The 27,876-nt window shown below is 38.8% G+C and overlaps 1 protein-coding gene across 1 annotated transcript; it reads right to left on the reverse strand.

The window, feature by feature from the left end:
* Window positions 1–245: 245 nt before the first annotated feature.
* Window positions 246–27,876, reverse strand: kcnq3 (potassium voltage-gated channel, KQT-like subfamily, member 3). The gene is made up of 14 exons (XM_044368258.1): window positions 25,943–27,876; window positions 24,741–24,867; window positions 23,051–23,223; window positions 21,287–21,460; window positions 19,674–19,784; window positions 19,278–19,373; window positions 19,041–19,139; window positions 16,970–16,992; window positions 9,657–9,856; window positions 8,161–8,266; window positions 6,174–6,305; window positions 4,793–4,888; window positions 4,370–4,457; window positions 246–2,872 (listed from the first exon to the last, which is right to left on the reverse strand). The coding sequence occupies exons 1-14, from the start codon at window positions 26,090–26,092 to the stop codon at window positions 2,174–2,176; spliced, it is 2,274 nt and encodes a 757-aa protein (XP_044224193.1). The 5' UTR covers window positions 26,093–27,876; the 3' UTR covers window positions 246–2,173.

Raw genomic sequence — 27,876 nt, forward strand, 5'->3', positions numbered from 1 at the left:
GCGTTACTATGGAGATGTGTTGTCGGACAGTAAAGAAAGTAAATTAATTTTCCTGCTGCAGGCGTTTCTGATCAGTTCCAAATACTTTTTTTTTTTTAATAATTGACTGTTTATAGCTGATTTATGGATGTCTGAAGCTGACATCTTATGGTAAATGTCTAAAATTGGTGATTTGTGGGTCTTTAAATCTTATTATCGTGTATTAACTGGACTGTAATTCTTTAGGAGCATCTTTTGATTTTGGAGCTTGAAAGGTATTTTCATGATCACACACGTGTTTACTGTCAGTTCAGGGTCAAACTTAACGTTTAAATCCAGTATTTACACGGTGGACGTATCATGTAGCTCGTACAGCAAAGAAGAAGAGACAGTGCAGCCATGTTTGTAGTTCTGTTTCTGAAAAGTCGGGGAAATACTGGATTTAAACGCAAAGATGTTCTCATCTGAGGCAGACGATAAACAGCTGTATGATCATAAATAAACAAAAAACAAAGTACTGTTGAGGTCACATATGTGTCTGAGGTGCAGTGGAATTTGTGTTTTACAGATTTTAAGATTATAAAACACAGACGAGCTCTGCAAATAATAAATAACACCAGAGCTTCACATGTCAGAAGAGAATCTGAGGATCTGAATTTGTGGGATTTTATAATAGAAAAGGTGCAGCTCAGTGCAGACTTTTCCTGCTAGAAAACCAAATCTGTGAAAAAAAAAAATCCAGATACTATAATAAATTTATTGTTATTAATTGTAGATGTTTCAACATTTTCTAACTTTTGATGTGACTTTGTATTAATAGTTCAACACAACAGCAACTCAAACTGTTTTGGGCCAAATTTGAACTGCAGCATATATTCAAATACAGAAACATTTGTGGTTGTTTGACCCTGTTCAAGAGTTTGCACAAATTAATTTTATGTTTGTATGTAGTAGAGAGCTTCCAAAGGCCCATAAAGATAATATGTTGTGTTTTTTTTTGTTATTATCTTGCGCATCTTTCAGGATTTCTGGTTAGTGTTACAGTTAGAAATTTTAGTCAAGATTTCGATTTGATATTATAAATGTTTTGATCATCTATCGGAGAACTGATGAACTGAAGTCGAGACGCTTCAGCTAGAAACGTTTTTAAAATTAAAGGTGTCCGTGTGGTTTATATCCCTGAATTCATGTGCCAACAAAGCAGCAGAGATTTAGTGTTTCAAATTTTCAGATTTCTTTTTTTTTTTTTTTCAAGTGGAAAGTTTGTATGCATAAAGTGGTGACATATGACTCAAGAGCACAGTGGTGACAGAACAAAAAACAAACAAACAACAAAAACAACAACAACAACAAAAAAAAACGATGATGATGAGATCCTCGAAGATTTTACAGCACAACGTGAGAAAAACACGACTGTCGAACTAACCAGTGTTTTGTTACCCAAGTCCTCTCTCTCTCTCTCTCTCTCTCTCTCTCTCTCGCTCTCTCTCTCTCTCTCACACACACACACACACACACACACACACACACACTCGCCAAACAACATACAAAACAAAGAGACAGGAGACTTTTGGTTCCAGTATCACCCTCCGACCGTCGCCCCCCCCCCCCCCCCCCCCAGGATGGTGCACTATCATGCAAACCATGCAAAAAACAATGAAAATGTATTCATATAAAAAAATAAGTGTTACAAAATGGCATAGCAAGTATATGTATCCATTCAATCTCATTTTCCGTTTCCTGATATCCTGAACTTTGCAGTGTCTACACTAAAAATCGCATGCGTTACATGCAGTGCGGTTGGCTTTGCAGCGATAAAGCTTTTGGGTGTATATAGTATGTATATTAATGTTCTTTTTTTTTTTATTTGAGCTAAATTTTTGCGAAGAGTGCGCTGTACAGAGTTTTACTTTACAAACTGTCTGGTTTCCCTTTTTTTTTTTCCTGGGCAGTCGATGCCATGGCTCTCTGTCTGGACGGCGGTCGGTTGCTGAGATCGGCCTCTCGATGACCTCGCTCGCGACCTTGCAGCATCAAGGCGGATTACAGTAGACCCACCTTTACTCCTAATGGTTCGGTCCAGAGGTGTGGCTTTGACCCAAACTGGTTTGGGTTTAGAGGCATGGGTTGGATTTTAAGGTCTTAACTCAAGAGTCGTGGATTTCTGTGCGGTCACAGACGAGCTCGCCTCCTCTCAGGGCGGCGTGTTCCACACAGCGTCACCGAATCCCTCCCCCGTGGAGGAGAGCGGCAGGGGCCCCCCGCTAGGCGTGAAGGGGTCCGTGTCTGTGTCTGTCTCCCCCTCCGCCAGGTAGCTTGGTCTGGCTCTCGTCCAGCTGGCGTCCCCGGTTGCCACCATCGATAAGTTCACCCCTTCCTCCCCTTCCCGCTCCCCAGAGATGCTGAACCCGCTGGGCGAGCGCTCCAGCTCCTCGTGGTTCACCGAGAGCATGGAGAGTGGCGAGTCGCCCCCCCGCCCCCCTGTGGTCCTGCCCAGCCCCGCTGATAAGTCCTGCAGGGAGCTGATGGGCAACACGGTGGGACGCTCGGTGTAGGTGGGGATGGCGGCCGGAGGGTGGCGTTGGTGGAGGTGTGACGGCGGCGGTTGGTGATCAGGAGGTAAGCGGCCTCCTCCGGCCAACGCCGAAGCCTCCCCTCCTCCTCTGTCCCCCCTGCCGTAATACGGGTTGACCTTGCTGACAGGCACCTGGTACGACATGTGTGGGAACGCCTCGGCGTAGTTGAAGAAAACCCGTCGGATCTCGCCGCCCCCTGTAGGGTCGCAGGTCTCCAGGGTCATGTGGGCACCGCCGGCAGAGTCCACCTGCAGGTGCTCGGTGTGCTGGATGTGCATGTCCACTAAGAAGTCCAACTTCTTCTCCATGTCCTCCACCTGAGAGAGAGAGACATCACACCAGCAGCTCAGAGACGTCAAACTGTTTCTAACCAACATCTTCATCATCACCTGCAGCTCTACTGAGCCTTTGTGCCTGTTTCAGTTCATTGTTTGGTCTTTGTGACCCCCAACGTTACTGTTTTGGTTCAGTTTCAGTGGTTCATCAGCTCTGATAAATCCACATCTGCCCAACACCAAACACACAAACAACTGGTGAACATAGTGGAGCTTTTCATTCATCAGTTATGTTATGTTGGTTTGTTGAATTTGTGAACACATTCGCCATATGAACTTTAGACGGTGATAATACGTCAGTCGTTTTTACAGTTTGTTGCGCTAAATGGCCATGAATGCATGTTTAACAGTTTCTAATATTCTCAGTCTGGCTTCATGGTTGAATTTTTGTTTTAAAAAGCTAACAAGCTCCTGTCCTCACGATGACACAACAAAATTCAGCTGTGCATTCACATGAAACAGCCGGAGTTAGAAGCTCATTAATGTATTGATTATATAGCTGACAGATAAAATACATGTAAAACACTTTCAAACTGCCTTAAGTGTATTGATCTTGCTACATAAATAAACTTGAGCCAATATGACTGGACTAACTTGTGGTAACATGCTAGCATGCTGTTAGCATTAGCTTGATACTGGTCGGCTAACTAGCTTGGTTGCTAACCAGACCAACAGTTAAAATGGTCAAAACAAAGGAACTTATTTGTTACATCCAGTCACCAGCTCATAACTGACTGCAGACCATGTCACATCTGTTTTGTGGAGCAGTTTATACAGGATATTAAACTGGGATTATATAGCTGACAGACAAAATACATGTAAAACACTTTCAAACTGCCTTAAGTGTCAGAATCTTGCTACATAAATAAACTTGAGCCAATACGGCTGGACTAACATGCTAGCATGCTGTTGGCATTAGCTTGATACTGGTCGGCTAACTAGCTTGGTTGCTAACCAGACCAAAAGTTAAAATGGTCAAAACAAAGGAATGTATTTGTCACATCTGTTTTGTGGAGCAGTTTATACAGAATATTAAACTGGATTATGTGACACAGCCGGATTCTCTGGTTCACTTTATTCCTTCAAAAGCTCTGTAAAGATATTTTCTTTTTATTTGTTTTATCCTTCACAGTAAATAAATATTGTAATAATGCTGCAAGTATGAATACTGTTGTTGTATATGCAAATGTAAATCTACTTTTTGCACTACTGCAGTTGTAAATTTACGACGTCTCTTGCCAGCGTTGCAAATTTACATGTTAAAGTCACCAAATTTGAGCTCCACACGACAACAAATTTAGTGCCACAAATCTCTGCCTCATCAGCAGATTATCAACCATAATTTGTGCAACATGAATATCTGTAACTGAAGCAGCACTGTGGGGCTGCCTGTCTGTTTGTGTTCAGGTGTGTTTTTTTGGTCTCAGGTACAAATACTTGAGATAAAAATGCATAATAGCATTTTTTTTTAATCCTCACCTGTCTCTCCACCCTGACAAATCTACCCATCATGCTTTGGTCTTCAGCATCTGGCATGGAGGCGGCTTTGGCTAGGTAGGACTCATGCCTGGAACACAGGGACACTGAGTAGACGTGGACTGCACACACATTTGTTTAGAGTAAATGAACAAAAGATTCACCTGGACAGTGTAACTGTAACTGTTATTTTAGGAAAATGTTCATTGCTACAGAAAATGGTGTACGAATTATACCAGAATATCTCAAGTCTATTATAATAATTAAAAATGAAAACATACTGAAGGAAGGAGATGCAACCAGATAACTTTATGGTAACAATGAGGTCAAAATAATTACTAGCAGTATTTTAGCAGCTTTATTAGTATTTTTTCAGTGTTATGTTGCAATATAATTATCATTTCTTGTATTGTCAGTGTGATGTACCTGGGTGACTGATTGGGCGGGTAGGCAAAGGGTGTTTTCTGAGTTTTCTTGTGTTTGGGGGTGAGGGGGGGTCCAGGGGCAAGAATCATGTCGATCCTTAAAGGAAGAGAAACAGGTTGAGCTCAAAGAACAGAAGACAGAAGATTCACTGACAGTAGGTGCTTTCCATTTAGTTAAAGATGCTTCCTCCGACGTCACTCCTCCGTGACCTGGAAATCGATCGTGGTCGGCCGTCATTGAGGATTTTCCAATCACTTAAATGAGTCGGATGAGACGAGGAGCTTTGAACAAAGAGTCACAGGTGTATCCTGGACTTTATTGATTGGTCAGCTGATGTGACGGGACAGTAAAATGTACAGCCGGGCTGTAGTGTAACGAGAAGCATCTACCACGGCTTGAGGTACCTTAAAGTGTCACCAATGGCCACTAGATGCTCCAACTGACTCCCATTCAAAATCCTCAACTTCTCTCTAAAAAAACTAAGTCAATAGTCAAGTTTAAGCGAGTCATTCTGGTCTCAATCTCTAAATTCAAACCCTCTAATAAGTGTGTTGCTGGTCATTTTGGAAATTATTGCTCCATTAATAAGATTTGAAGACTTATAGTAGCTTTGATGTCTGCCGTGTGGGTGATGATTGACAGCTGTGATTGACGGTTGGCTCACCTGCTGCTCTGCCCGGCTCCTGGACTCACTCCAAACTCAGTTTCAAATATTAATTTTGGACTCAATTTTTTATTAATAAAATAAAATGTAAATATCTGTTTGAAATCAGAGAAAAAACATGATATGAGTCCATTTATGCAAGTTATGTTAACAAATGTTTTTCTATTGTTTATTTCTTTTTGTGTTGTGTCTTTGCTTTGCATTCTACTACTTTTGCTTTGTCTGTCAGAGCACTTTGTAAACTGTGTTTTTAAAGGTGCTATATAAATAAAGATGTTATCAAATACATAGTAAATATTGTGAACTTTTTGCAGAGTCAGGCTCTTTATGTGTGTATGTGTGCACATGAAAGACAAAAGAGAGAGTTCCTACCAAAGTTAAAACCAAACCTACGCCCTTGCTTTCAATAATAATCACATTTTTAATAGTTTATTTGTGTTTGACGTTGCAATAGATCCATAATCAGTGTTGGAGCAGCAGTTCTCAGGTGTTCTCTATTTAATCTGTGTCTGTACACGTTTGCCGGTTGAGTTGCTGCGCGTCATGAGTAATCGCTGTCACCTCTAAACGAGGCTGGAGGAATCGAGGACGTCTCGTTTTGGTAATTAAATTCCTCTGTCAAGACACGAGTGAGGGAAGTGAGGAGCCACGTTAACTGAATGGAAAGCACCTAGCGTAAAAAAACAAAAATAATCCTGAACTGAAAAAGTTCCTCACCTTGTCTGGAGGTATTTAATTCTACAGAGCATGTCCAGGTGTCCAGCAGAGTACTGCTCGATCACGTCTTTGACATCATAAGGCCTCAGAGTCTCCTTAAACCGCTTCTTGTTCAAGAGGAATTGCATGATCCTGTCAGATAAAAGAAATATATTCAACAGTTTGCACATTAAGGTCATATAAAGAATCCCTTTTTTACCAAAACGCAACATGGAAAATAATGGAAAGAATCAAAATGGTAAATGTTGGTTTTGGAGACTAATGTCCTGGTTCAACTTTATCGTATTGTACCATAATATAATAGAAAATAAAATAATTATATATTTAATTTGTACTGCACTTTTCAATCATAGTGAAACTCAAAGTGCTACAGTATTAATAACATAGAACAAACAACATAAAGAAAATAATAATAATAAGAGTTAAGTTGAAAAAGGTTTGCAGCCTCTCAACATCCACCCCTTTTTTTGGAAAGGGGTGGATGTTGTGTGGCATACCCAAATGGAGAACCATGTAACAGAAGAACTGTGAGGCCAAAACGCAGGTATTAGGCTTCATTTAAAAGCTGACATCTTCTAGTTTCTGGAAACGTGCTTGTTTAGCATGTGGCTAAAACACAACCAAAACTACATCAGTTCAAATATGGTTCAAAAAAGTGTTTTTGGTCCTCGTCTATAATGAGTCATATATGAACAATAACTGGGACATGCTCGGTGCCAGAACTATGCAGACATATCACCACATACCCTCTACATCTTGTCAACCACACCTGGGAAAAATACCAGACCTCTAGACCTGACCTTATCAGAGCTACGGAGCTTTTAGTTTGTGGTGTCACTGATGTCCCCAAACTTCTCCAAAACGTCCTCAAGTGGTCAAATTGTGCCGATTGCTTTTATTCATTACTGTGTGACGCGAAGCCGCTTACAACTGGCTTACGACCTGGTGGATGTCGAGAGGTTAAGCCTTTTTAAAAAGAGTCTGTGCTGCCCTCAGTTGGTTAGAAAGGCTGTTCCACAAGCATAATGCAGCAGAGCAGAAGGCTCGATCCATTATGGTACATAGTTTAGTACTGAAGGCCTGCTGGCTGCTGGCAGATCTGAGGGTGCAGGTGGAGGTTTGTGGTGTGATTACATATCCACTGATGGATTTGTATGAGAGATCCAAACTATTTAGTTGTATATAAAAGTCATTTCTAGCAGACAGGGTTGTACTGTCACCAGGATCAGAGGTAATTAAAGGCAGATTGGAAGAAACTGTCTTGATCAAACCCAACAGCTTCCAGTTTATTTAAAGTCTCTCGACCTCCAGACCTCCCTGCCGCCCACACAGCTTCCTCTTTTTGTCCCTCGGAGCTCCGGTTTTCAGTCGACTTGAACCCGACTCTTCCCAGAGTCAGCGGCTGCTGCTCGAGCATCAGTGTTTGGCAGAAAGTCTTGCGTCCCCTGAAACTAAAAACCCTCCAGGTCTGAACATCCCATTCAGAGACCCATTCAGCCCCGAAATAATGGCGTGGAAGGAAGCAGCACTTTCACAGGGTTAATCACTCATCTCGCAGGCCCTCATGCTAGATTGAGTTCCTGCATTATGTCAGCTGTGTGGCCTATAGATTTACCAGCACAGTCAGCATGTGTGAGTCACACTGGTCACCTCGCTGCACCCAACATCCATAATCTGAGGACCAACTGTACTCTGTACTGAAAATTGGCTCTGATATATCTTAAATAATCAATTTTCTAATTAGCTCCAACAATAAGGTTTTTGTTTTTTGTCCAATTAACTACAATAAAAAGAATAACAGACTTTATAAAAACTGCACCCATCTGCACATAAAAGTACCCGTTTCTTTGATAAACTTCCTGTATGTGACATTGAACCGTCAAATGATGATGGATACACGGAGGGAGATGCTAGAAAAAAAATGCTGTTTCATTGTGACGTCAAAGGAGAAGCAACAATCAGGAAATGTACGTTTGAGGTTCCTGACCTGACTGCCCTGATGACCAGTTTCAGTGTTGGGATCGATTCCTCCATGAGGATGTCTGGGGGGAAGCCCCGCTCCTCTAAGGCTGGATCTGCCAGAGCTCCGGCATCTGAAACGGGAAAAACAACAAGTCGCTCTTTTTTGTTCAGGAGCAGCTCACAGGACGGGACGCTTCATCATGGACACAAAGTTGTCTAAATATTACGGGACCATTTGGTAACAGCTATCAAAATAAAGCATTTGCAGTGGCAATATAGCTGGAATTCCTGGTCAGGTCACAGAATACAGTGTAACACCTGCTATCTGGTATTTCTGAGAGAATAAGTCTTAATTATACAATATGGAAGTCATAAGTATGAGATAAGGTCTCAACAAAAGAACTGGACTCCTTCATCATCCTCCAGCAACATGTTTTCCTCTAAACCACACACACACACAATACCAGTCAAAAGTTTGGACACATCTTCCCGTTGACTCTACTTTAAATAAAGTAATTTTATGAAAACCAAATCAAAAAGAGAGTGCTAACGGACAGAAGTGTATTTATCTTGGTCTCAACAGTGTTCTCATACAAACTGCCCACTGTCAGGTGTGACGCCATGTTTTCATTTTTAACCTTTTAAAGCTTTTAAAGTCTTCAAGTCTGCCTTTTAATTTCCCTCTTAAAGAGTTTTGTTAAAGTTAGAAAAGAAATCCAAACTCTGTGACAGTATTATGTATTCGTACCACTATATTCTATATCTTCTTATTCTGATACTTTAATGAAACTATGTGACATTTAAGATGATAAAATATTCAAACCCAAGTTGCCTTTTTTTTAAAAAGCTGTTTCTTCAAAATGAAAATAATCTCAGATATTTAGACATCTTATCCAGCAAGAAATTCAACCTTTTTTTTCCTTTTTTTAAAAATATTTAATGTGTTCAAATTTGTTTTCATATAAACTGTTTCCAGTTCCAACAACTGATGCTATGGTAGTAATCCTGTCAGAAAAGACAAAACTAGAAATAAAAAGAAAATGGATGCAATAAATATGATAATTGAAATAAGAAATTAGAAGTAGATTTTATTACATACATTTATCCTCAAATAAAATAAAATAAAAACAGAGCTACATGCTTTATATAGACACATACGTATATTCAACTGGTACCTTGTACTAACAGAACAACAGAAAGTTATTGACACACAAGATAAAGTAAAGATCTGACTACTTGCAGAGAATAGACAAGCTGGTATACACTGTTTTCTTTATGCATAACATAATTATAATTTTATGTCACCCAATGAATTTTAACCTGAGATTTTTGGTATCTTTGAAAACTGAAAATTAAAGTATTTCTATACAGTAAGTTCTGCAAGTTTGAGCAGTTTTTGGGTGAATAACATAATTCATTTGTAAAAATGGACCACAGATGTTGTTTTACCTTTTAACAGTATTTTGACGATATCACAATAAACCTTTAAACTGAATCTTTCTACCGTCATGATCTTTGTACCTTCGGAGCTCTGGCGGAGTGCGTAGGCCTTCATGCGGAAGGCGGTGCGGAAACGTTCCCGGTTACTGAAGCCGGCGGGTTTAGGCTCCTTGGAGGGGCTTTCCTCGATGGCGTCGGTGTTCCCCGTCAGCTTCTTACCCATCCCCACCGACGGACGCGCGTTGGTGAGGCGAACACGCTCCAGTAAACTCAGTTTCTGGCTGCAATGAGAGAGATGGAGGGTGGAAGTTATGAAAAGCAGTTCTGTAGCAAGTGGAAACCAGTGAGCTAAAATCTAAAGATGGAGTTCCTCTGATGACCAACTTCTGTCTTTGTTTGATTGATGCTTCCTCATCCAACCACAGCTCTGCCCAGACGTCCAAATTATCAATATTTATTATCAAAGTATTGGCCCTAAATTCTGATTTTGAGAAAGCAACACACTCATACTCACATTATTTAGTGAGTACTTTTCAGTTTGTTGAGGTGTCATAAACACACTTCTGATGAGTTTTACATGTTGCATCACTGTTTTATCAATAAAACCAGTTACACACCAACTAAGCAAGGTTTTGGTGATTTGTCTTGGTGTCATCAATAAAACTGGGCTAAATTTGGTTGAAAGTGAAAGTTCTTCAGATGTTTTGGTTGCTTATAATTCTTGCTTCAATTGCATTTCAGGGACTATGTTTCAACTTGTTTAGGATATAAAATAAAGTAATTTAAAAGTGCAGTGTGTAGAATTTAGTGGAATATAGTGGAATGGAGCATAAGCATGATTTAATACAGTAGCCCACAACAGACAAACCAAACACTGGCTCCAGAGAGGACCTTTCGCATTTTTCATGAGTTTTGGGTCCACCGTAGGTTGTCCTACACACTTGAAAGGGGAGGGGTATTCAGTTGGTTGCAATCTGCAACCTCACCGCTAGATGCCACTAAATCCTACACACTGGTCCTTCAAATGCTGCCAAAACAACAAAAATATGTAAACTAGAAGTCTAAAAACTTTCATATTTCTACTAAATTTAGCTCAGTTTGACCTGGAAATGCTCTCAAGATTAGAGTTTAGCTTCCTTTCTATTGCATAAAGCTTTTTGTTTGTAGTATTTTTAAATGTAATTTCATAAGAAAATTCAGTCTCTCTCTTTCTCTGGGTCAATGCATGTCATGTGTTTTGCGAGTTGATATGCAATGCCCCCTGGGAAGCGGGAAGATAAATAGAGCATAGGCAAGATGTTAGCATTAGCTTGGTGAGCTAGCGGTCAGTAATGGACAGAATAAAGCAAAAACTTCTTCAAATTCCAAATGAATCGGGGGACGGCCGCTGCATTGTGGAAACATTCTGAACTCATTGTAACCACAAATCCGCCAACCTTCCTCCACCATGATGGCGCCCATACAAAGTTCTGTTCTGGATTATAACTGTTTGGACCTTTGACAAGTTCAACTGGGAAAGACATTTGGAGTTTACCAGCCCAGAAGGCAAAGTTGATCTACAAACTTGTACAAATCATTTATTATTTTGAGATGTTGTAGTGTTGCATGCTGGTAGTTGACTGCAGCCTGTGTAGCGCCACTAACGCCACGGCTACTCAGCTGGTAGAAGTTATAACGCTGTATGTTCTGTGCTGGTGGGCCGATGTGCCATATTCTGTCTTTGCTGTTGTCAGATTTAGTTATTTTTTATGTGTGAGAAAGCCTTGCCAAAGTAATCATAGAACTTTGTCTTTGAAGAAGAAATAATATTAATATTTACAGAAGATATTGCTTCAGGTCTTGGTCTTAGGTCCAGGCAGAACTCTACTAGATTCAACAGCAGATCTTTGTGTTTTCTCATTCTGAAGCCAAACCAGCATCTTCTACAGGAGTCCCTCTTCTAGTTAGGAGTTAAAGTCTTCATGGTCTGCTGCCTCAACCCAACAATGCTGCTCTCCCACCAGAAGGAAGCCTCAAAGAGCTGCGAGGAGATTGGTCTCCTTTATTGTCCAATGGCTGACAATATTTGGCAGCACAAAGACAAGAGCTCCCTGGGTAAAATAAGACTCCTGTGTGCCTTGGAAGAGGCAGAGAGGCGGGGTAACCGGAGCCGACACCAGCTCGAACAAGGCCTCTGAAACGTGGAGCGTTCTCAGCGACTTTGCTCCCACAGCGGACACACAATATGAGCCTCTATGTGGCCTCGGGGCAGAATAGGGACGGCAGATTACGGCGCTGAGAGGCTGCAGAATAGGAAGCTTTAAGGGAAGAGAGAATCTCTTTCTGAGTGCTCCTCCACCAAATAAAGAGCAGAGAATTAGATGTGATTATCCCGTGGCGCTCTGTAAATGAGGAAAAAATAATGCTCCTTATCTCCCACAGCTTCCCCAGACACACACAGAGAGACACACATATTGGTTTACTGTACTTAGTCGAACCTTCATTAACAACTTTAAAGGATAATTCTGTTTTATTACAACCTGGGTTTTGTACTTCTACCAAGTCAGATGATCAGACAGGTTGGAAACTAACCATCAGATTATTTAAACCACTTTATAATCTGGGACTGAAAGTGAGAACACCTGAAATGTTTAGAATCATACCTCATTGCTCAGGAAAACTATGTGCAGTAAAGGTGGCTGTAATACTCCTTCAGTCATGCTTGTCGGACCTTTCGGACAGCAGGTAAGGGGGAGCTGTGCACGGCAATGTGAACACACTGAGAACAACACTATGACTGCCTTCCAGCAGAGACTGTCTGAAAATATGCTCCGTTATCTCCGTATTTCAACATTATTACATTTCCCTCCCCTCCCGTGACTGTCAGCTTTTCACTCCACCTTTGAGTGAAGCCATTTTGATCAACCATAAATTGAGCTTAAGTAACGGTGACGGAAAATAACTATAGTACATTTACTCAAGTACAATTTTGAGGTACTTCTACTTTACTTGAGTATTTCCATGTGATGCTACTTTCTACATTTCAGAGGGAAATATTGTACTTTCTACTCCACTACATGTATTTGACAGTTTTAGTTACTTTTCAGATGAAGATTTGACACAATGGATAATATAACAAGCTTTTAAAATACAACACATTGTTAAAGATGAAACCAGTGGTTTCCAACCTTTTTGTCTTTTGACGTCTTACAAAAAGCAGTGTGTAGTCGGGGTCACATTTCACATGTCTATGAGTTGTTAACAGCTCCACCAAATAGTGATTTTTCCCTCTAAACTTCTCACATGCTTTCATTTCAATAAATGTTCAAATGATCCAATATTTCAGCAAAAATCAAAGATTAGAGAAAAAGTCCAAAAACTGAAAACAGATTTGTGTATCAGAACATCAAGCTCATAATATATCGATGGCCAAAGCGTAACACCTCCTATCTGCAGAATTTTCTGATTGGTGGATTTCACTTTGGATGATGAGAATGAGGAAGGCTGCTCATATTCAGTCTGTCTGCGAGATAATCCCGCCCTTCATTGTGACAGAAAAGTCACACAACAAAACAAAAACACAACTCAGAGTCCCTGGATGTGTAGAGAACTACACTACTACATCTTTTTACCTGAAAACAAACTTCATTTTATTTTTAATTTCATTTTATTTATTAACTTAATTTAGAGCATCGTTTTGTAGAACCTCTTCCAACTTGCACCAAGTGCAAAAGCTCCTATCTGCATTTTGTGAGGCATTAATATCTAGTCGCTATTGTTAACACATAATATAATAATATAGTCCAATAACAGTGTATTATGTATTGGGTATCCTTAACAAATAGCATTCTGCAAGAAAGTGCATTTTTCAGATCGGAGGTTTTGCTCTTCGGCCTTCGTTATGTACTACTAAGCAGGACTTTTCATGCAGGACTTGTAATGGAGTATTCTTGTTGTGCACACAGTAACACCTGATCACCGATAAAAGGTCTAATATCACTCAGAGCAGTGAAACACACACACACACACTCTGGACGTCGTCCATCTCTTCGTTTAGAGCAACAAGATAATGTCAGACTGCTAATTTCCCAGCAGCTGATCCTACGAGCTCCTGAAAACTTTCTCTGTCTTTATTTCCTCACTGTGGTTCAGTCAGGCTCTCTACAGCTTTGTCCTTTCATTTTCTTTCTTACTTTCCATCCTTTCAGTCTTTCCTCTGTTTGTTTGTTTCATTCTTTCTTCCTTTTAGTACTTCTATATACTTATACTTCTTATATACAAGTAGCTTAATGAGTACCTTAAACAATGCATAAGTTATTTTATTGTCTCTGTATGTTGCTAATTTATTATTGGACAGTTCTGTAATTTCATTAAATCAGGCTACTAATTTTCACTCTATTTTTGACCTCAGCGAACAGCGAAGCTCCAAGATAAGCTGTCAGTGTCGTCCACACAGATATCTCAAAACCTGGACTAATAAAACCAAAAGTATGTGTACGGATAGATGTTATACTAGACGTAAAGTGACAAGTTTTTGTTGTGTAATTTGGGTGAACTGACCCTTTAAGTTCAGCCTATAAATCAAACACTCTTGCTAAGTGTCTAAGGCTCCATCCACACTAAAATATTTTTGTTTTTGCTACGTTTACGCCTAGCGTCCACATTACTCGAACCCCTAAAACAGAGACTTTTCAAAACTCAGCTGACCCCGTTTTAGTTTGAAAACTCCGGGATTGCGTGCGGAAACGGAGACTTTTGAAAACTATGACGCAGACACCAACGTTCGCTTCCTGATTAAGTCTTATCAGTCCCGACGTGTCCTTCCCTGATTTGTCACACTCCTATCATGTGACATTAGCTTTGACATTAGTGGTTAATTTAACAGGAATAACAGATTACAGGCGTTGGTGACCTTGTTGTCTAAGCCTGCAGCTGTTGTGCAGATAAACTCTGCATTTTATAATGATGCTACTGCCTACGTGTGCAGGAGACAAGATATTATTCCTGTGATTTGTGACAATTCTGTTATCAGCCCGGTTCTTATAAGGCGTGTTAGTATGGATGGAGATTATTTCTGAAATGGTTGTGTGGACAGATATCGTATTAGTGTAGACGTAGTCTAAGTGAACTGAACCTCCCTCCTCTCTGTATCAGGACTCTGGACTGTTGTTGCTGTTCAGCAGCTTTCAGCAGCAGTAAGTTGATCCTGCAGGTTGAACATGGCGGCTCAGTGGAGGCCAGGAGGCGTCGGAGCAGAACGCTCCGCTGTAATAAACCTCCGTCAGGATCAGCAGAGTCCAACAGTCAGGAGGCAGAGAGAGAGGTAAAGTATATTTGATGGCTGTATGTCGCTCATGTCTAAACTAGCTCTTCCTGAGCTTTCTTCCTTGTTCTTCCTGTTAATAGATTTTTTTGGGAGTTTCTACCTCGTCTGAACTGACAGTCTGAGGATCGATGGTGCTGTATGTTGCAGAGATTGTAAACCCCTTTGAGGCAAAGTTATGATTTGTGATTTTAGGCTATATAAATAAAATTTGACTGGGAATTTATCCAGTTCCATTTTCATTAATGTCTGGTTTTAGACTGGTCGTAAAAATTATTATGTTTTTCCTTTTTTAAAGCCAATTTAAGAACCAACAATATTTACTGCACTATGGACCTTTTTATATGATCAAATTAAATAATTCTTAAATATTTGTTAAGTTAGCATCTATTAACAGGTTTATACCCACTGTTGGAGATGTCTGGACCCGATCGCAAGGATCAAATCTGATCTGAGCATATTTTAAAGGATCAGCAGTGGTGGAAGAAATACTCAGATCCTTCACTTAAGCAAAAAGTACCAATACAGCAAATATAAAAATACTCCATTTAAGTAAAAGTCCTGCATGAAAAATCCTACTTAAATAACAGTACATAAGTATTATGAGCTTGATGTAGTTAAAGTATTGCAGTAAAAGTACATAAGTATTATGAGCTTGATGTAGTTAAAGTATTGCAGTAAAAGTACATAAGTATTATGAGCTTGATGTAGTTAAAGTATTGCAGTAAAAGTAGTGGTTTGGTCCCTCTGACTGATATATTATTATATATGACATCATTAGATTATTAATAGTGAAGCATCAGTGTTAGAGCAGCATGTTACTGTTGTAGCTGCTGGAGGTGGAGCTAGTTTACACTACTTTATATACAGTTAGCTAGTTTAGTCCAGTGGTTCCCAACCTAGGGGTCGGGGCCCCTCCAAAGGGTCAGCAGATAAATCTGAGGGGTGGTGAGATGATTAATGGGAGAGGAAAGAAGAAAAAACAAAGTTCTGATACACAAATCTGTTTTCAGTTTTTGGACTTTTTCTCTAATCTTTGATTTTTGCTGAAATATTGGATCATTTGAACATTTATTGAAATGAAAGCATGTGAGAAGTTTAGAGGGAAAAATCACTATTTGGTGGAGCTGTTAACAACTCATAGACATGTGAAATGTGACCCCGACTACACACTGCTTTTTGTAAGACGTCAAAAGACAAAAAGGTTGGAAACCACTGGTTTCATCTTTAACAATGTGTTGTATTTTAAAAGCTTGTTATATTATCCATTGTGTCAAATCTTCATCTGAAAAGTAACTAAAGCTGTCAAATAAATGTAGTGGAGTAGAAAGTACAATATTTCCCTCTGAAATGTAGTGGAGTGGAAGTATAAAGTAGCATCACATGGAAATTTGTAAATTTGTATCAAAATTTACTTTCCTCCACTGAGGATCAGTGTCGGTTTTCACGTCCTCTGTTCTGTACGTCACAGGTTTGATTCACTCAGAGTGATATCGTGTCCTGTCACTGTGTTAAAGGACGTATTTTGAACTTCTAATTGTCTAAAATGTAAAATATAAGAAGAGAAAAAGAGAATCGTCTCAGCCGGTTATAAAGACGAGATGAATCTCTTCAGCGAATCAAACATCCTCTGTGGGACTTTTATGATGTGTTTTAATGTAGAAACTCATTAATATCTTTCAGCACGGTGGAGAAAGAAAATCATCAAACCCGAAGACACCATCTCAGGCCTTAATTACTTGATCTAAACCGTCATTCAAATTGAAACATAACTAATGGACTCACTAATAGGTTTCTAGAAAAATCTCTCGGTCTAAATGTCATCAAAGTAGCTGATGTGGAAGGCAGCGCTATTAAAGAGCGGGATGAGTGGGAGTTTTATATCACGATTCGCATATTTACCACAGCTATTAGCCTCGAGATTTATTTGACTGGTGAATTAATATAGGAAGCTATTTAAAAGCGGACGGGAGGATATTCTAGGAAACCTTCATTAGTCTCTCCAGCTTGTAGGGCTAATTAAAGCGCCACCAGCCTTTACTCTGGGCGCAGCGCTGTGTGATTTACAGTATTTCATAGAACATTGACCCACCTCGTCATGGCCTCCAAGTTATCCTTCCTTTGGATGGGGAGAGAAAAAAAAAAAGTTAACAAACTTTTCCAGGGCAGAGCTGTTAACATCCTTCAACAAGCTCTAAAAGTCAGGCAACAAATCCAACATCATGACTGTTTCCTGTCTTTAAAGTCCACGAATCTACTCATCTCATATTTTTAAAATGCAATTTAAAACTTAATATGTTAGAACAACTTTATTTGGTTTATAAGCCAAGGATGTAAATTAGTAAAACTCTTTGCACAAAGTGAGCATAATAATTCTGCAGAGTTCAGTTAGTTTTCTCAGCATGGTTGTGTTTATGTACTGCTTTAAACTCCCAGGCTGCTTAAACTATCTACTGGGCACCTTCCACTTTGTTTAGCTAGTTTCTTCAAAACCTGGATGAACTATAGATGTATTAAAGGGGACATATTATGCTTTTTCTGGTTTTCTGTTATTTATATTCTGTTATGATGTCAGATTGTTAAACAAGGTCAAAGTTCCAAAACTTGAGGTGAACGTATGTAGAAATGCTGCCTGCAAGCCAAGGTTGCTAAGGTTGTTGCTAAGGTTTTTCCACATGTTGGTGGCGTTTTCCACTCTCATATTTTGGATCAGATTTTAGCTCCAACATGTACAGATGGATGTGAGAAGTTGACATTTGGACTAAAGAAGGAGAAAAAGCTACTATAGTTTGTTTACGTAGCCTCTGGAGCCGGATGGAGGAAGCTTCCTGAAGCTGACCAATCAGAACAGAGCGGGCTCATCAGGAGGTGGGGCCTTAAAGAGACAGGAGCTAAAACAGCCTGTTGGAGACAGAGGCTGAACTGAGGGGCTGTATAAAGGACCAGTATAAGATAAATAAGGAGTTTTTAACTGGAAATCATGAAGAGATTTTCCAGTAGAGAAATGGAAATGTGCAGAATATGTCCACTTTAACAGCATTTTCTCCACAGGTCTCTATAAGAAGAGAAATGTCTGTAAAACCAGTGACTGGACATCTAGACGGGTAAACAAGCCAGTGATTACTCAATGAATTCTGAATTCATTTAATACAGTTATTTAACTCTCCCTAACCATTTTAGATATCTATGATAAGGATAGGGAGATATTATATGTAACATAACTTTATTATGATGTGACTAATGTTAAAGCCAGTTAGCCTTTGGATTGAATGTATAGCATAATAGATGTGCACCAATTAATCATAATGTGGGTTAATGAATTGTAATCCAGTGTATCCATCATGTAAATTATTATCTTTAAGAGAGAACACGAGAAAACAAACTGTTATTGCTTAATTCTCAGCAACAGTGTGTGTGTGTGTTTGCTTAGCTGTTTATTTGTATTATTTTTATGTGCTTGTGATTTGTGATTTCAGTTCTGCATTTAAATGAAATAAAAATGTAACACAGATGTTTGCCAGTTTATACAAGAATGAAATACAGAGGAGAACCGTTTGCAAATGCTGTTGTAGTTTCAAATGACTGTCAGTGATTCTCAATAAAGATCCAAACTCTTACTGGCAGCATCTGTCAGCACAAGAATGACATCAAATATTTCCACAAAATATGTTTTCTAAGGTCTTAAATGACCAACTATCCTTTAAAATGTTGGACATCTTTTTTTTAGAAAGTAGCTCCTCAATTGAAACATGATGATTAAGTAATTTCCCTTTCTGCAACACGCATGTACTCTCATAACAGTTTAAACACAATGTTGAGTTTTTCAAAGGTTAATCAACAGTAAATTGAACTTCATGATGTTTTGGGAAACCAGAGTCATGTATGATCACATCTGTTATACCTGTTAAACACAACGTTCAGCATCCAGATCTCCATGGAAACCACAGACTTCAGTTCAGGTTAATGATAAACATGCAAACTAAAAAGAAAAGTTTGAACAAAAATCATGACTGATGTCACCGCACAGAAAAAAAACAACAAACACAAAAAAACAACATAATTCACGTTCAGGTATCTTATGTGGATGTACAGTAGTGCATACAGGAGGCACATGTACAGTGTGTCACGCCATGATGGAGGTTTGTTGTGTGTTTTTTTTTTACTTGCCTGAAACAGGGAAGAGATATTATAGTTTCATAAAATCTCCACGTGGCAATAAGGTCTTCCCTGATTGGATTGGTGGAATAATATCGCCAGGCAGACTTGAAATGCAAATAATATCAGCATTAAACACTTCAAAGTTAACTGTTTATATATCAAAAATAAAAAAAAAACAGCATTATAAAAGTGAGCTTAAGTTAGACCAAACAGGAAGTAGATGATGTCAGGTCGTATCTCACCTGGATGAGTCCGGCAGCCGGATGTCTGCGCTTCTCAAAGTGCTTCTGTCTGTGCTGCTCCTGGACCTTCAGAGCCAAGCCTGAACCCAGAATACCCTGCAGCCGCAAAGCAACAACAACACTGCCGTCTCTTGGATCTGACAGAATACTGTGAATGACACTAAGACCTTCAAAATATAAGCTCGCCTCTCGGGGTCCCGCATACTTTTTAACAACAGTGGTTATAAATCGTGATTCTTATGGTCCCATTTTAAAGTCCAGTTGAAATCATATTTAATCTTCCCTCTTTACAGTCACATAATGTCTGTTAATAGTTTTGTAAATTTGTAAAAAATAAAAGGACCTGTGCAGGACTCAGTAATGCCGTAATGATTATAAATACAGGAGTGTACCCACTGCAGGCAAAGCGAAGAAGGACACTCCAATCAGAGCAAAAGTGCCGGCTAACAGTCTCCCAGCCCAGGTCTTTGGGGTTTTGTCCCCGTAGCCGATGGTGGTCAGCGTGATCTGCAGAAGAGAAAAAAGAAGATTACACTTCACCTTCAAAGTGTCTGTCAAATTTGTGACTTGAAAAAGACCAAAGACTGATCCAGACTGCTGTGTAACACGGTGAAAATGGTGCAGTCTAAACGTCCTCGACTCTTCAGCGTTATAGCTCTGTTGAGAAACTCGGCTCTTGCTCTGTGACCTCTGAATCGATCCATCCAAGGGCAGTTCACAGTGTTTCACAGGGTCAGACTGGTAACTCGCTCAGCGGGGCAGATGCTCGCTGTCATAAAACTTGAACTCTTGGTCTCCTGGTTGAAGGACGGTCGCTTTAATGAGGACATGCTGCTTCCCGCACCGGAGGCATTCATTAGAGCGTAAAGCTCTGCCAACACCGAACACTCCTCTAACAAGCTCCCGGCTCAGGTTTTATAACTTGTTCTCCAGATTGAATGTAAAAATAAAAACACATCATGTTGTTCAGCAGCAGATTTTGAAGTTGCGAGTGAACACAGAAGAATATCTGCAACTAAACTGATAATTGTTTTTTGGCCTAATTCCCAGATTTGTTATCAGTCGATATCTGGGACAAGAGCCATCTGCCCGCCGATGTCGAGCCAAAATCTGACTAACAAACTGACAAAAAGACAGAATAAAATATAACATCAAAGCAAAAAGATCTGTTATTTAGTTTCATATTCAGATTTCAAGACCCTTTTTTCATGAAAATATGTAAATTTCACCAGCGTGTTCACTAAAAATACGGAGGAAGTGATTGATGTGATTGTTGTGAACTAATGATGTGTGTTTTATGACACATATCTTACGCTGCCATGTTGGTCAGATCCCCGTTGTAAAGGAGATAATGTATCTCAAGAGACTTCCTGGTTAAATAAAGTTTAAATAAATAATGAAGTAATTTCAGTTATTCAGTGCAATTTTCAGTTGATTTGGGATTTTGTAGAAATAAGTCTGTATCTCAGATACAAAGAAGGAAGTTTTGACCACTTATTTTTGGACTAAACAAGACAATAAATCACTGATCAAGATGGAGTTTTTTTTGGTTGTTTTGCAGCGTTCGCTCCCATTTTTGTAGAGTTACTTATGATGAATTTAGTCCCTGAAAAACATCATCAGAGTTAGATATCAGCCCAGTAATGGCCCACTCTGTATGATAGAGTTGTTCTCAGAGGGGCAAGACTGTCAAGACTTTTATCCCATGTAGTGTCATGGTGGAGGATAACAGATTATACATCTAAGATGCCTCGTGAGGTCTGAACAGAAAGAGGAGAATGTCCATTTTTTTGTGGCTTCTGTAACTAGTTTGACATTTTCTACACTGTGTAAATGACACTTTCACCACGGTTTTTGACATTCCTGATCCTGGAAGTCCATTTCAGGCATTTCCAGTTTAGCATTTAGTCTAATTGTAGATGATTTAGTGTTTTTGTATTGAATACAGAATATGTAAAGTGACAGTAATCCAGACAGGTTGAAATAAAGGCACGGATAGCTTTACATACCAGTCCCCACCACAGAGCGTCGGCGTAGGTGTCGAAGTCCTGCGGTTTGGGCTGAGCCGTGGGGTTGTCATGGTTGGACATGTCCATGGAGACGTCGTCCTTCTCCACCAGGTACACCAGGAAAGACGCCAGGATCAGAGACAGGAAGCCGATGTACCAGGCTGTGATCAACTCCTACGCAAACACACACACACAAACACACAAGAATTAGATATTACAGTTGTCACACGTTGTAAAGACATTAACAGGCTGTAAAATCTGGAAAACTTTGAATTATTTAATGCTGCTTCACAGTCGTAGAAAAGTTGGAAAATGTCACATTGAGAATAACAACTAATATTATAATGGCATAATACAATTTTCTTCTCAAAGTTTTTGACAGTTACTGGAAGAAAATAGAAATGATCAAGCTTAACCACAAACTTTACAACATTAGAAATGTTTGAGACACTCATAGCATGAATATGAACACACACACACACACACATCCTGTAGAGATTAGCATGAAGATCAATTAGCACTCTGGTAGGGATCAATACATCCTCTGGTAGAAACACTTTTAAACAGCTGTTATTCCTGCTTCCACTTAAAGGCTGTAAGAGCTTAAGTTCTGTTATGGTTGACGGTAAATGTTCGCTTTTGTTTGATACTTGAAGCACTTTGTAAAAACTTTACTTTACTTTTTTGCTGTTTAAATATTAGTAACACTCCTTCTTTTCATCTGACATCATTTCCAACCGACCCTTCAACTCCTTTTAGCACACTTCAGCTCTTTTCAGTCTTTACAGTTCAAGTCTTTTTACTGCTTTGACTACTTCAACTAACTTAAGCTAATTTACTCCAGTGGACACCTCAACTCCTTTCAGTACACTTAGCTCATTTCAGTCCTTATAACTGCCATTTCAACTCCTTTCAGTGTTTACGCTTACACTATCTTTTTCAGTAAATATAAAGCCATTTCCATGCTTACACTTCAACTGCTAAATTGTAATCACTCACTTGTTCCAGTGATTACGCTTTACACTTCAGCTCCTTTCAGCGCTTAAATTTAAATTTAAGGTTGTTCTCCTTTTCTGTATCTCATTTCCATATTTACACTGCCATTTCAATTCCTTTCAGTTATTACACTTCAATTCAATTCTCTTTTTCAGTTTATATCTACTCATGTCCATGCTTACACTTCATCTACCATTTCAACTTCTTTCATTGAGTTTAAGTTTGGTTTAAGTTACACTTCAGCTCCTTTCAGCGCTGAAATTTCAATTTAAAGTTGTTCTCCTTTTGTACTGAATTGTACTCTTTTTTAAAAAAATATCAACTCACATCCATGCTTACATTTTAACTACCATTTCAACTCCTTTCAGTGATTACACTTTACACTTCAGCTCCTTTCAGCACTTAAATTTCAATTTAAAGTTGAAGTCCTTTTCTGTATCTCATTTCCATCTTGACACTGCCATTTCAACTCCTTTCAGTTATTACACTTCAGCTCCTTTCAGCAGTTACACTTCAATTCACTTCTCTCCTTTCATTGAGTTTAAGTTTGGTGTAAGTTACACTTCAGCTCCTTTCAGCACTTAAATTTCACTTCAAAGTTAAAGTCCTTTTCTGTATCTCATTTCCATATTGACACTGCCATTTCAACTCCTTTCAGTTATTACACTTCAGCTCCTTTTAAAGTACTTGTAACACAACATTTCTTCCTTCAGTTCATGCTGCTTCAGGTTTCTCACCGTCCTGGTTGCGCGTCGGGATGATTCCTACCTTACTGTGTGCGTAGATGGCCGAGCCCAGCAGTTTCCAGGTTCCTCCTCGCCGGTCCATGCGCAGCATCCGCAGGATCTGCAGGAAGCGCAGGCTGCGCAGAGACGTGGCCAACACGTTGCCCTGGTTCCGCACCGCCACCACCGGCACCGAGGCGATCAGCACGAAGATGTCTGACAGAGAGGAGACAGAGAAGATTCATGTAGGATTCCCATTCAGACCTGTTAAATGTGCCGTCTCAGAAAAGAAACAATAAAACACATGCATCAGACAAAAACCCCATTCTTCACTACAGTAAGATTAACAGTTCATACATTGATTAAAATAAAATAAAGTACTCATCTATATGAACATAATCTGGAGATAACCACAGGGAAGATTTGATTGGGAGAAATGGGTCAAGGAAGGAGTTTTTACTCTGGGAAACATCAGCACACCATCAACTCCTGATGAGAGGTGCGTAGGACGAAAAACTCTTGTCTTGGAAAGGAAACAAAGAATCCTGCACATCGTCCGTCTTTATAAAGTGAATCCAGGAGATGGACAGATTATGCTCGATGATATTTGCAGATACATGCAGCTCAGAAGTTGTGTTTATTTAGATAAACGTCCTTTTGCTGGTTTAACATGAAAACTTTCTTGAAGATTATTTTGCACAACCTGACTCAATGCAAACTGCATCACAACGTTAAAGTGTGTTGTGTGATGAGACTGAAGAACATTATACTAAAACATGGACAAAGAAACATGGGCTCATATTAAATTTAATAGACTTTACACATAAGAGATTCTTCATGTAAGAGTCTGATCAAACAGGTTATTAAGGATGTTTGTGACATTAAAGGCCTTAATGTTTAATTCTGATTCTTTAGTCAGATTCGATCTTTTTGTATTGATGGTTCACATTCATGTTTGTGTGCTTGAACTACCACACAAGCACAGATTTAACTGAAATGTGAGCTGCTACAAGAATAAGAAGTTTGGCTTGAATAGAAGCTTTTCCATAAACGTCCAACAAATTTGAAACTTCCTCCTCTCTCCATCGACCTCCGCTGCCGCTGTTGTTTCTCTCCTCCATGTTTATTTTTACCGGGCTGTGAGGTGCCAACACAGAAGAGAAACATTAAAAAAAAAAAATTCTGCTCTGCCTGTTCTGACAGCGGATGCAGATCCAGAGATCGGATATTTATCGGATTTGTGACCACATCCTGTATGCAAGTGTCTCAGATCTGTTCTGATTTGGTTTGTTCACTCGGAGGCAGAAAACATTTCTAGCTTTGGGCTTCTTCAGCATGTAATGTGAACTTTGTATCAGTGTTGGTGTTATTTCTACTGTTGCCTCCAGAGGCTGACGAAGGTCACAGATTCTTCTCTAACATGAATCCACTGGTATGAATAACATATTTTCTACCTGGTATTACAGTATAAACAGTACATAATGTCAGTACTGTATGAATTATTGTTATATTAGTGTTAACCTCTTACCTTACAATACAAATTCATGAGACAATTTCAAGTAACTTCATCCATCCCTTTCATTTATTTTTTGCTGTATACTGATACCATGTACTACTTTGCTGAGTGCTTCTCTCCCTCCATCATTCTGAGCTGCAGGGAGCAGCACACGTGTCCGTTTGTCTCTATTTTTGTTTTTTAACGCTGTTACATTTTTGTGATTCCAGCTCCTTACCTAACATACACAGAGGTTTGCGGGCGAACTTCAGCCTCCCCCTCCATCCTTTGTAGCGACAGCAGCATCCTGCAGCCCAGACCCTCAGTGCAAACTCTGCCCCGAAGATGAAGATGGCGAAGGTTTCCTGGGAAGAATCAAACGCCGTCAACACAAGAGAAGGAAGAAAAATGACAGTGTAGAAAGTTCAACTCATGTTCAGACTAATGTGTGATGTGTGTTTTATATTAACAATCCAATAATGATCAATAAAATAATATATTTTAAAGTAAGAAGAATGATGGAATTTATGTCATTTATTCCTTTAGATATTTCAACTATAAACCAACTGATATAAATATGAAAATGTTTGTAAAATAAACCTTAAACAACTCTTCACATTAACATGATTATATACAATTCAAGTGCAAGAGAACATTAACAAAAACACAAAAACTGATGTGCAAAGAAGAGTTGATTTTAAAATTAAACTTATTCTAAAGCTTTTTTTCTGGTAACTCTTTATTTCAACTGATTTATCATTTATAATTAGTATATAAACAGTTAATAAATGGTTTATAACACACTATAATATAATTGTAAGCAGATATAAGTGTTTATTTGTGGGCTGCTGAATAAACAGATAATGAATGAAAATATAGTAAATCACAGTTGTAATCATATAAAATATGTCTTCATAGTCAAAGTTATAATTGTTGACAGATACTTCACATTAATTAACACTTAAAATGTCCTTAGATCTGTTTATAACTACATTATAGTGTGCTAATAAGATCTAAGGGGAAACTATTCAGCTGTTTTGGGTTAATCGTTGCAAATTCATGAGCCGCAGCCAAACTCTGTTCAAACCCTCAGTACTTTATTTAAATTTCTTTTGGAGATCCTGAAGTTTCCAAAGATGTGTCAGGTTAATTTTGGGGAAATTTGTGTAAAATTATCCACAACAGATATAAAATATTTACATATGAATCAGAATCAGAAACAGGTTTATTGCCAAGTAATCGCATAAGAATCCAAAAACACACCGTAAGAGAAAATTCAATTACTGCAAAAGTGAGGTGATCATAAATAATATGAATGAAATTATATATTTGTTGCTTATATATATGTGATACTGTCAAACCGACAGATCTTAACGTTACTTATGGGAAAATAAAGGGGTGAGACTGGATTTTAAGTGGTTTAAGTTCCTGAAATCTTACCAGTATAACCAACCAGTGTGCAGACACCTTCTCATGTTCCCTGAATGTTGTCAGTATGGCCAGAATCAAACAGCCCAGAACAATTAAAAACCTGCAGACACACAAAACATGAAGCACGTCAGTAAACAACGGCAGAAGAAGATCCTTCATTTAAGTAAACGTACCAATACAGCAATGTAAATATATTCAATTACAACTGAAGTGAACAAGAAGAGTAGTGTCTCTGATGTGCAGGATATGCAACTTTTCACCTTCAGTACAAAAAAACACAACAACATGAGAGAAAATACAAATGTATGCTGGAGAAAATCAACAAAATAAGGTGATAAAAGCAATAAAACTGGTATAAATGTTCACTTTATTTGTTCCACCATAACGCAGTGTCTGGATCTCACCACTAGAGTGAGCTGCATCTCTGTTGGTGACTTTAAAGCTTCTTCTCTCTTCTGTGAAAATCTATTTCTTAAATTACACTGTTTAGTACTGCATCAAAAGCACGTTTTCTCTGACACAGCAGAAAATAATATGATTTGCCACTTCATATCAGCTGAAAACAACAAAAAGCATTCTGCTAGAATATGTCATAAATCAGTGTAACAAAGGACATGAAAGAAAACAAGATACATATCTCCAGAAACAAAGGTGTGTATCAGAGGATCACATTTTAAAAAAGCAACATAACCCATTTATCTGTTTTCACTGGACATTTATCCACTCCAGCTGTTTAACTGGTTTCACTGGTTAAATGTTTAACACAGGTAAGATTTAGCATCCAAATGCTTTATATTATATTTTTCAATCAAAATTCTGAATTTTGGTTGTGGCCACTTAAACACAACTCATCTGATTTATTATGCAGATATTCACCCACATACTGCGAAACCTCTAAACATCCTTGTTGATGTTACTGTAGCTATGAAGTTGGCACATTCTCCAAAAACAACAAGAATAATCTTCATCAGTCAGTTGAACAACTGGCACTCTTTTCTGTTTGGTGTCAACCTGACGTCCTCCATTAGGGCGTCGTACACTTGCATTGTGATTTGGTTTAGCAGCAGGTTAGCAGTTAACTGGCTGACTTCCCTCACATTCATGTGCCAGCACCCTTTCTTTAGCAAGGCCAAAATTGTAAATGATGTGTCACAAAATGGAAATCTTTTTAGCGGTGGGGTCCTGGGCTGAAATGCCAGAATGTCAGGGTAAATGTTAACAACTCAATCACAAAGAAAATAATGTAAATCCTTGCTGGGGTCAGAGCAGCAGAGAGGAGCAGGAGACTGATGAAGCAGCTAATTTTAACTTTGGCGAGGTAGAAACTCATGCTGAGAGCAGGAGATGAAGTGTTGACAGATATTTCTATGAAACACATTTTAAAAACCAAGTGTAAACAGCCTCTATATCTACATTTATATTTATATCTATATCATAACTTCCAAAATTAAGAATTTTAGGGGGTGAATATAATAAACTACCAATCCATTGTAATGCAGGTATAACTTTGATTTATTTATATTTAGAATGAGAGGGAAATATCTGATCAGTGTTATGCTAACCTAGCTTTGCTAACAGCATTGAGTCTAATAGTGAAATGTAATTTAAATTTTTTCCAGTTTTCATTATTCATTATTAAACTGCATTTTACTCAAGTATCAAGTCAGATTTGTTGATTATATCGCACATCTGATACGTTTTGCTCTAAACAAATATAAAGATTTTAGGAAGCTAATGTTAGCTTTGTCAGTTGGTTCAGTTAGCTAGCTACCCAACAGTTACAGCTGTTCATAACCTGGCATAGTTAAATGTTTACCAAGTGGAGATTTTACCCTTCATTATATTTAAAACCAGTTTCACCACATGAACTTAGGTAGAGATGAGTTGTCACTAAATATTTACAGCTACTAACTGTTGCTAAGCTAGCAACTGACAACACTGAC

This window comes from Thunnus albacares, chromosome 12 (genome assembly GCF_914725855.1).
Source record: "Thunnus albacares chromosome 12, fThuAlb1.1, whole genome shotgun sequence".
In the NCBI taxonomy this organism is placed as follows: domain Eukaryota; kingdom Metazoa; phylum Chordata; class Actinopteri; order Scombriformes; family Scombridae; genus Thunnus; species Thunnus albacares.

Coding starts and splice junctions, on each gene's coding strand:
- kcnq3 (XM_044368258.1), bottom strand. CDS start 26,092: ATGAAGGATCTTCTTCTGCCGTTGTTTACTGACGTGCTTCATGTTTTG. Junction 8,267..9,656: donor ACTCCGCCAGAGCTCCGAAG/GTACAAAGATCA, acceptor TTCCCGTTTCAG/ATGCCGGAGCTCTGGCAGAT. Junction 2,873..4,369: donor TTGTCAGGGTGGAGAGACAG/GTGAGGATTAAA, acceptor TCTCTCTCTCAG/GTGGAGGACATGGAGAAGAA.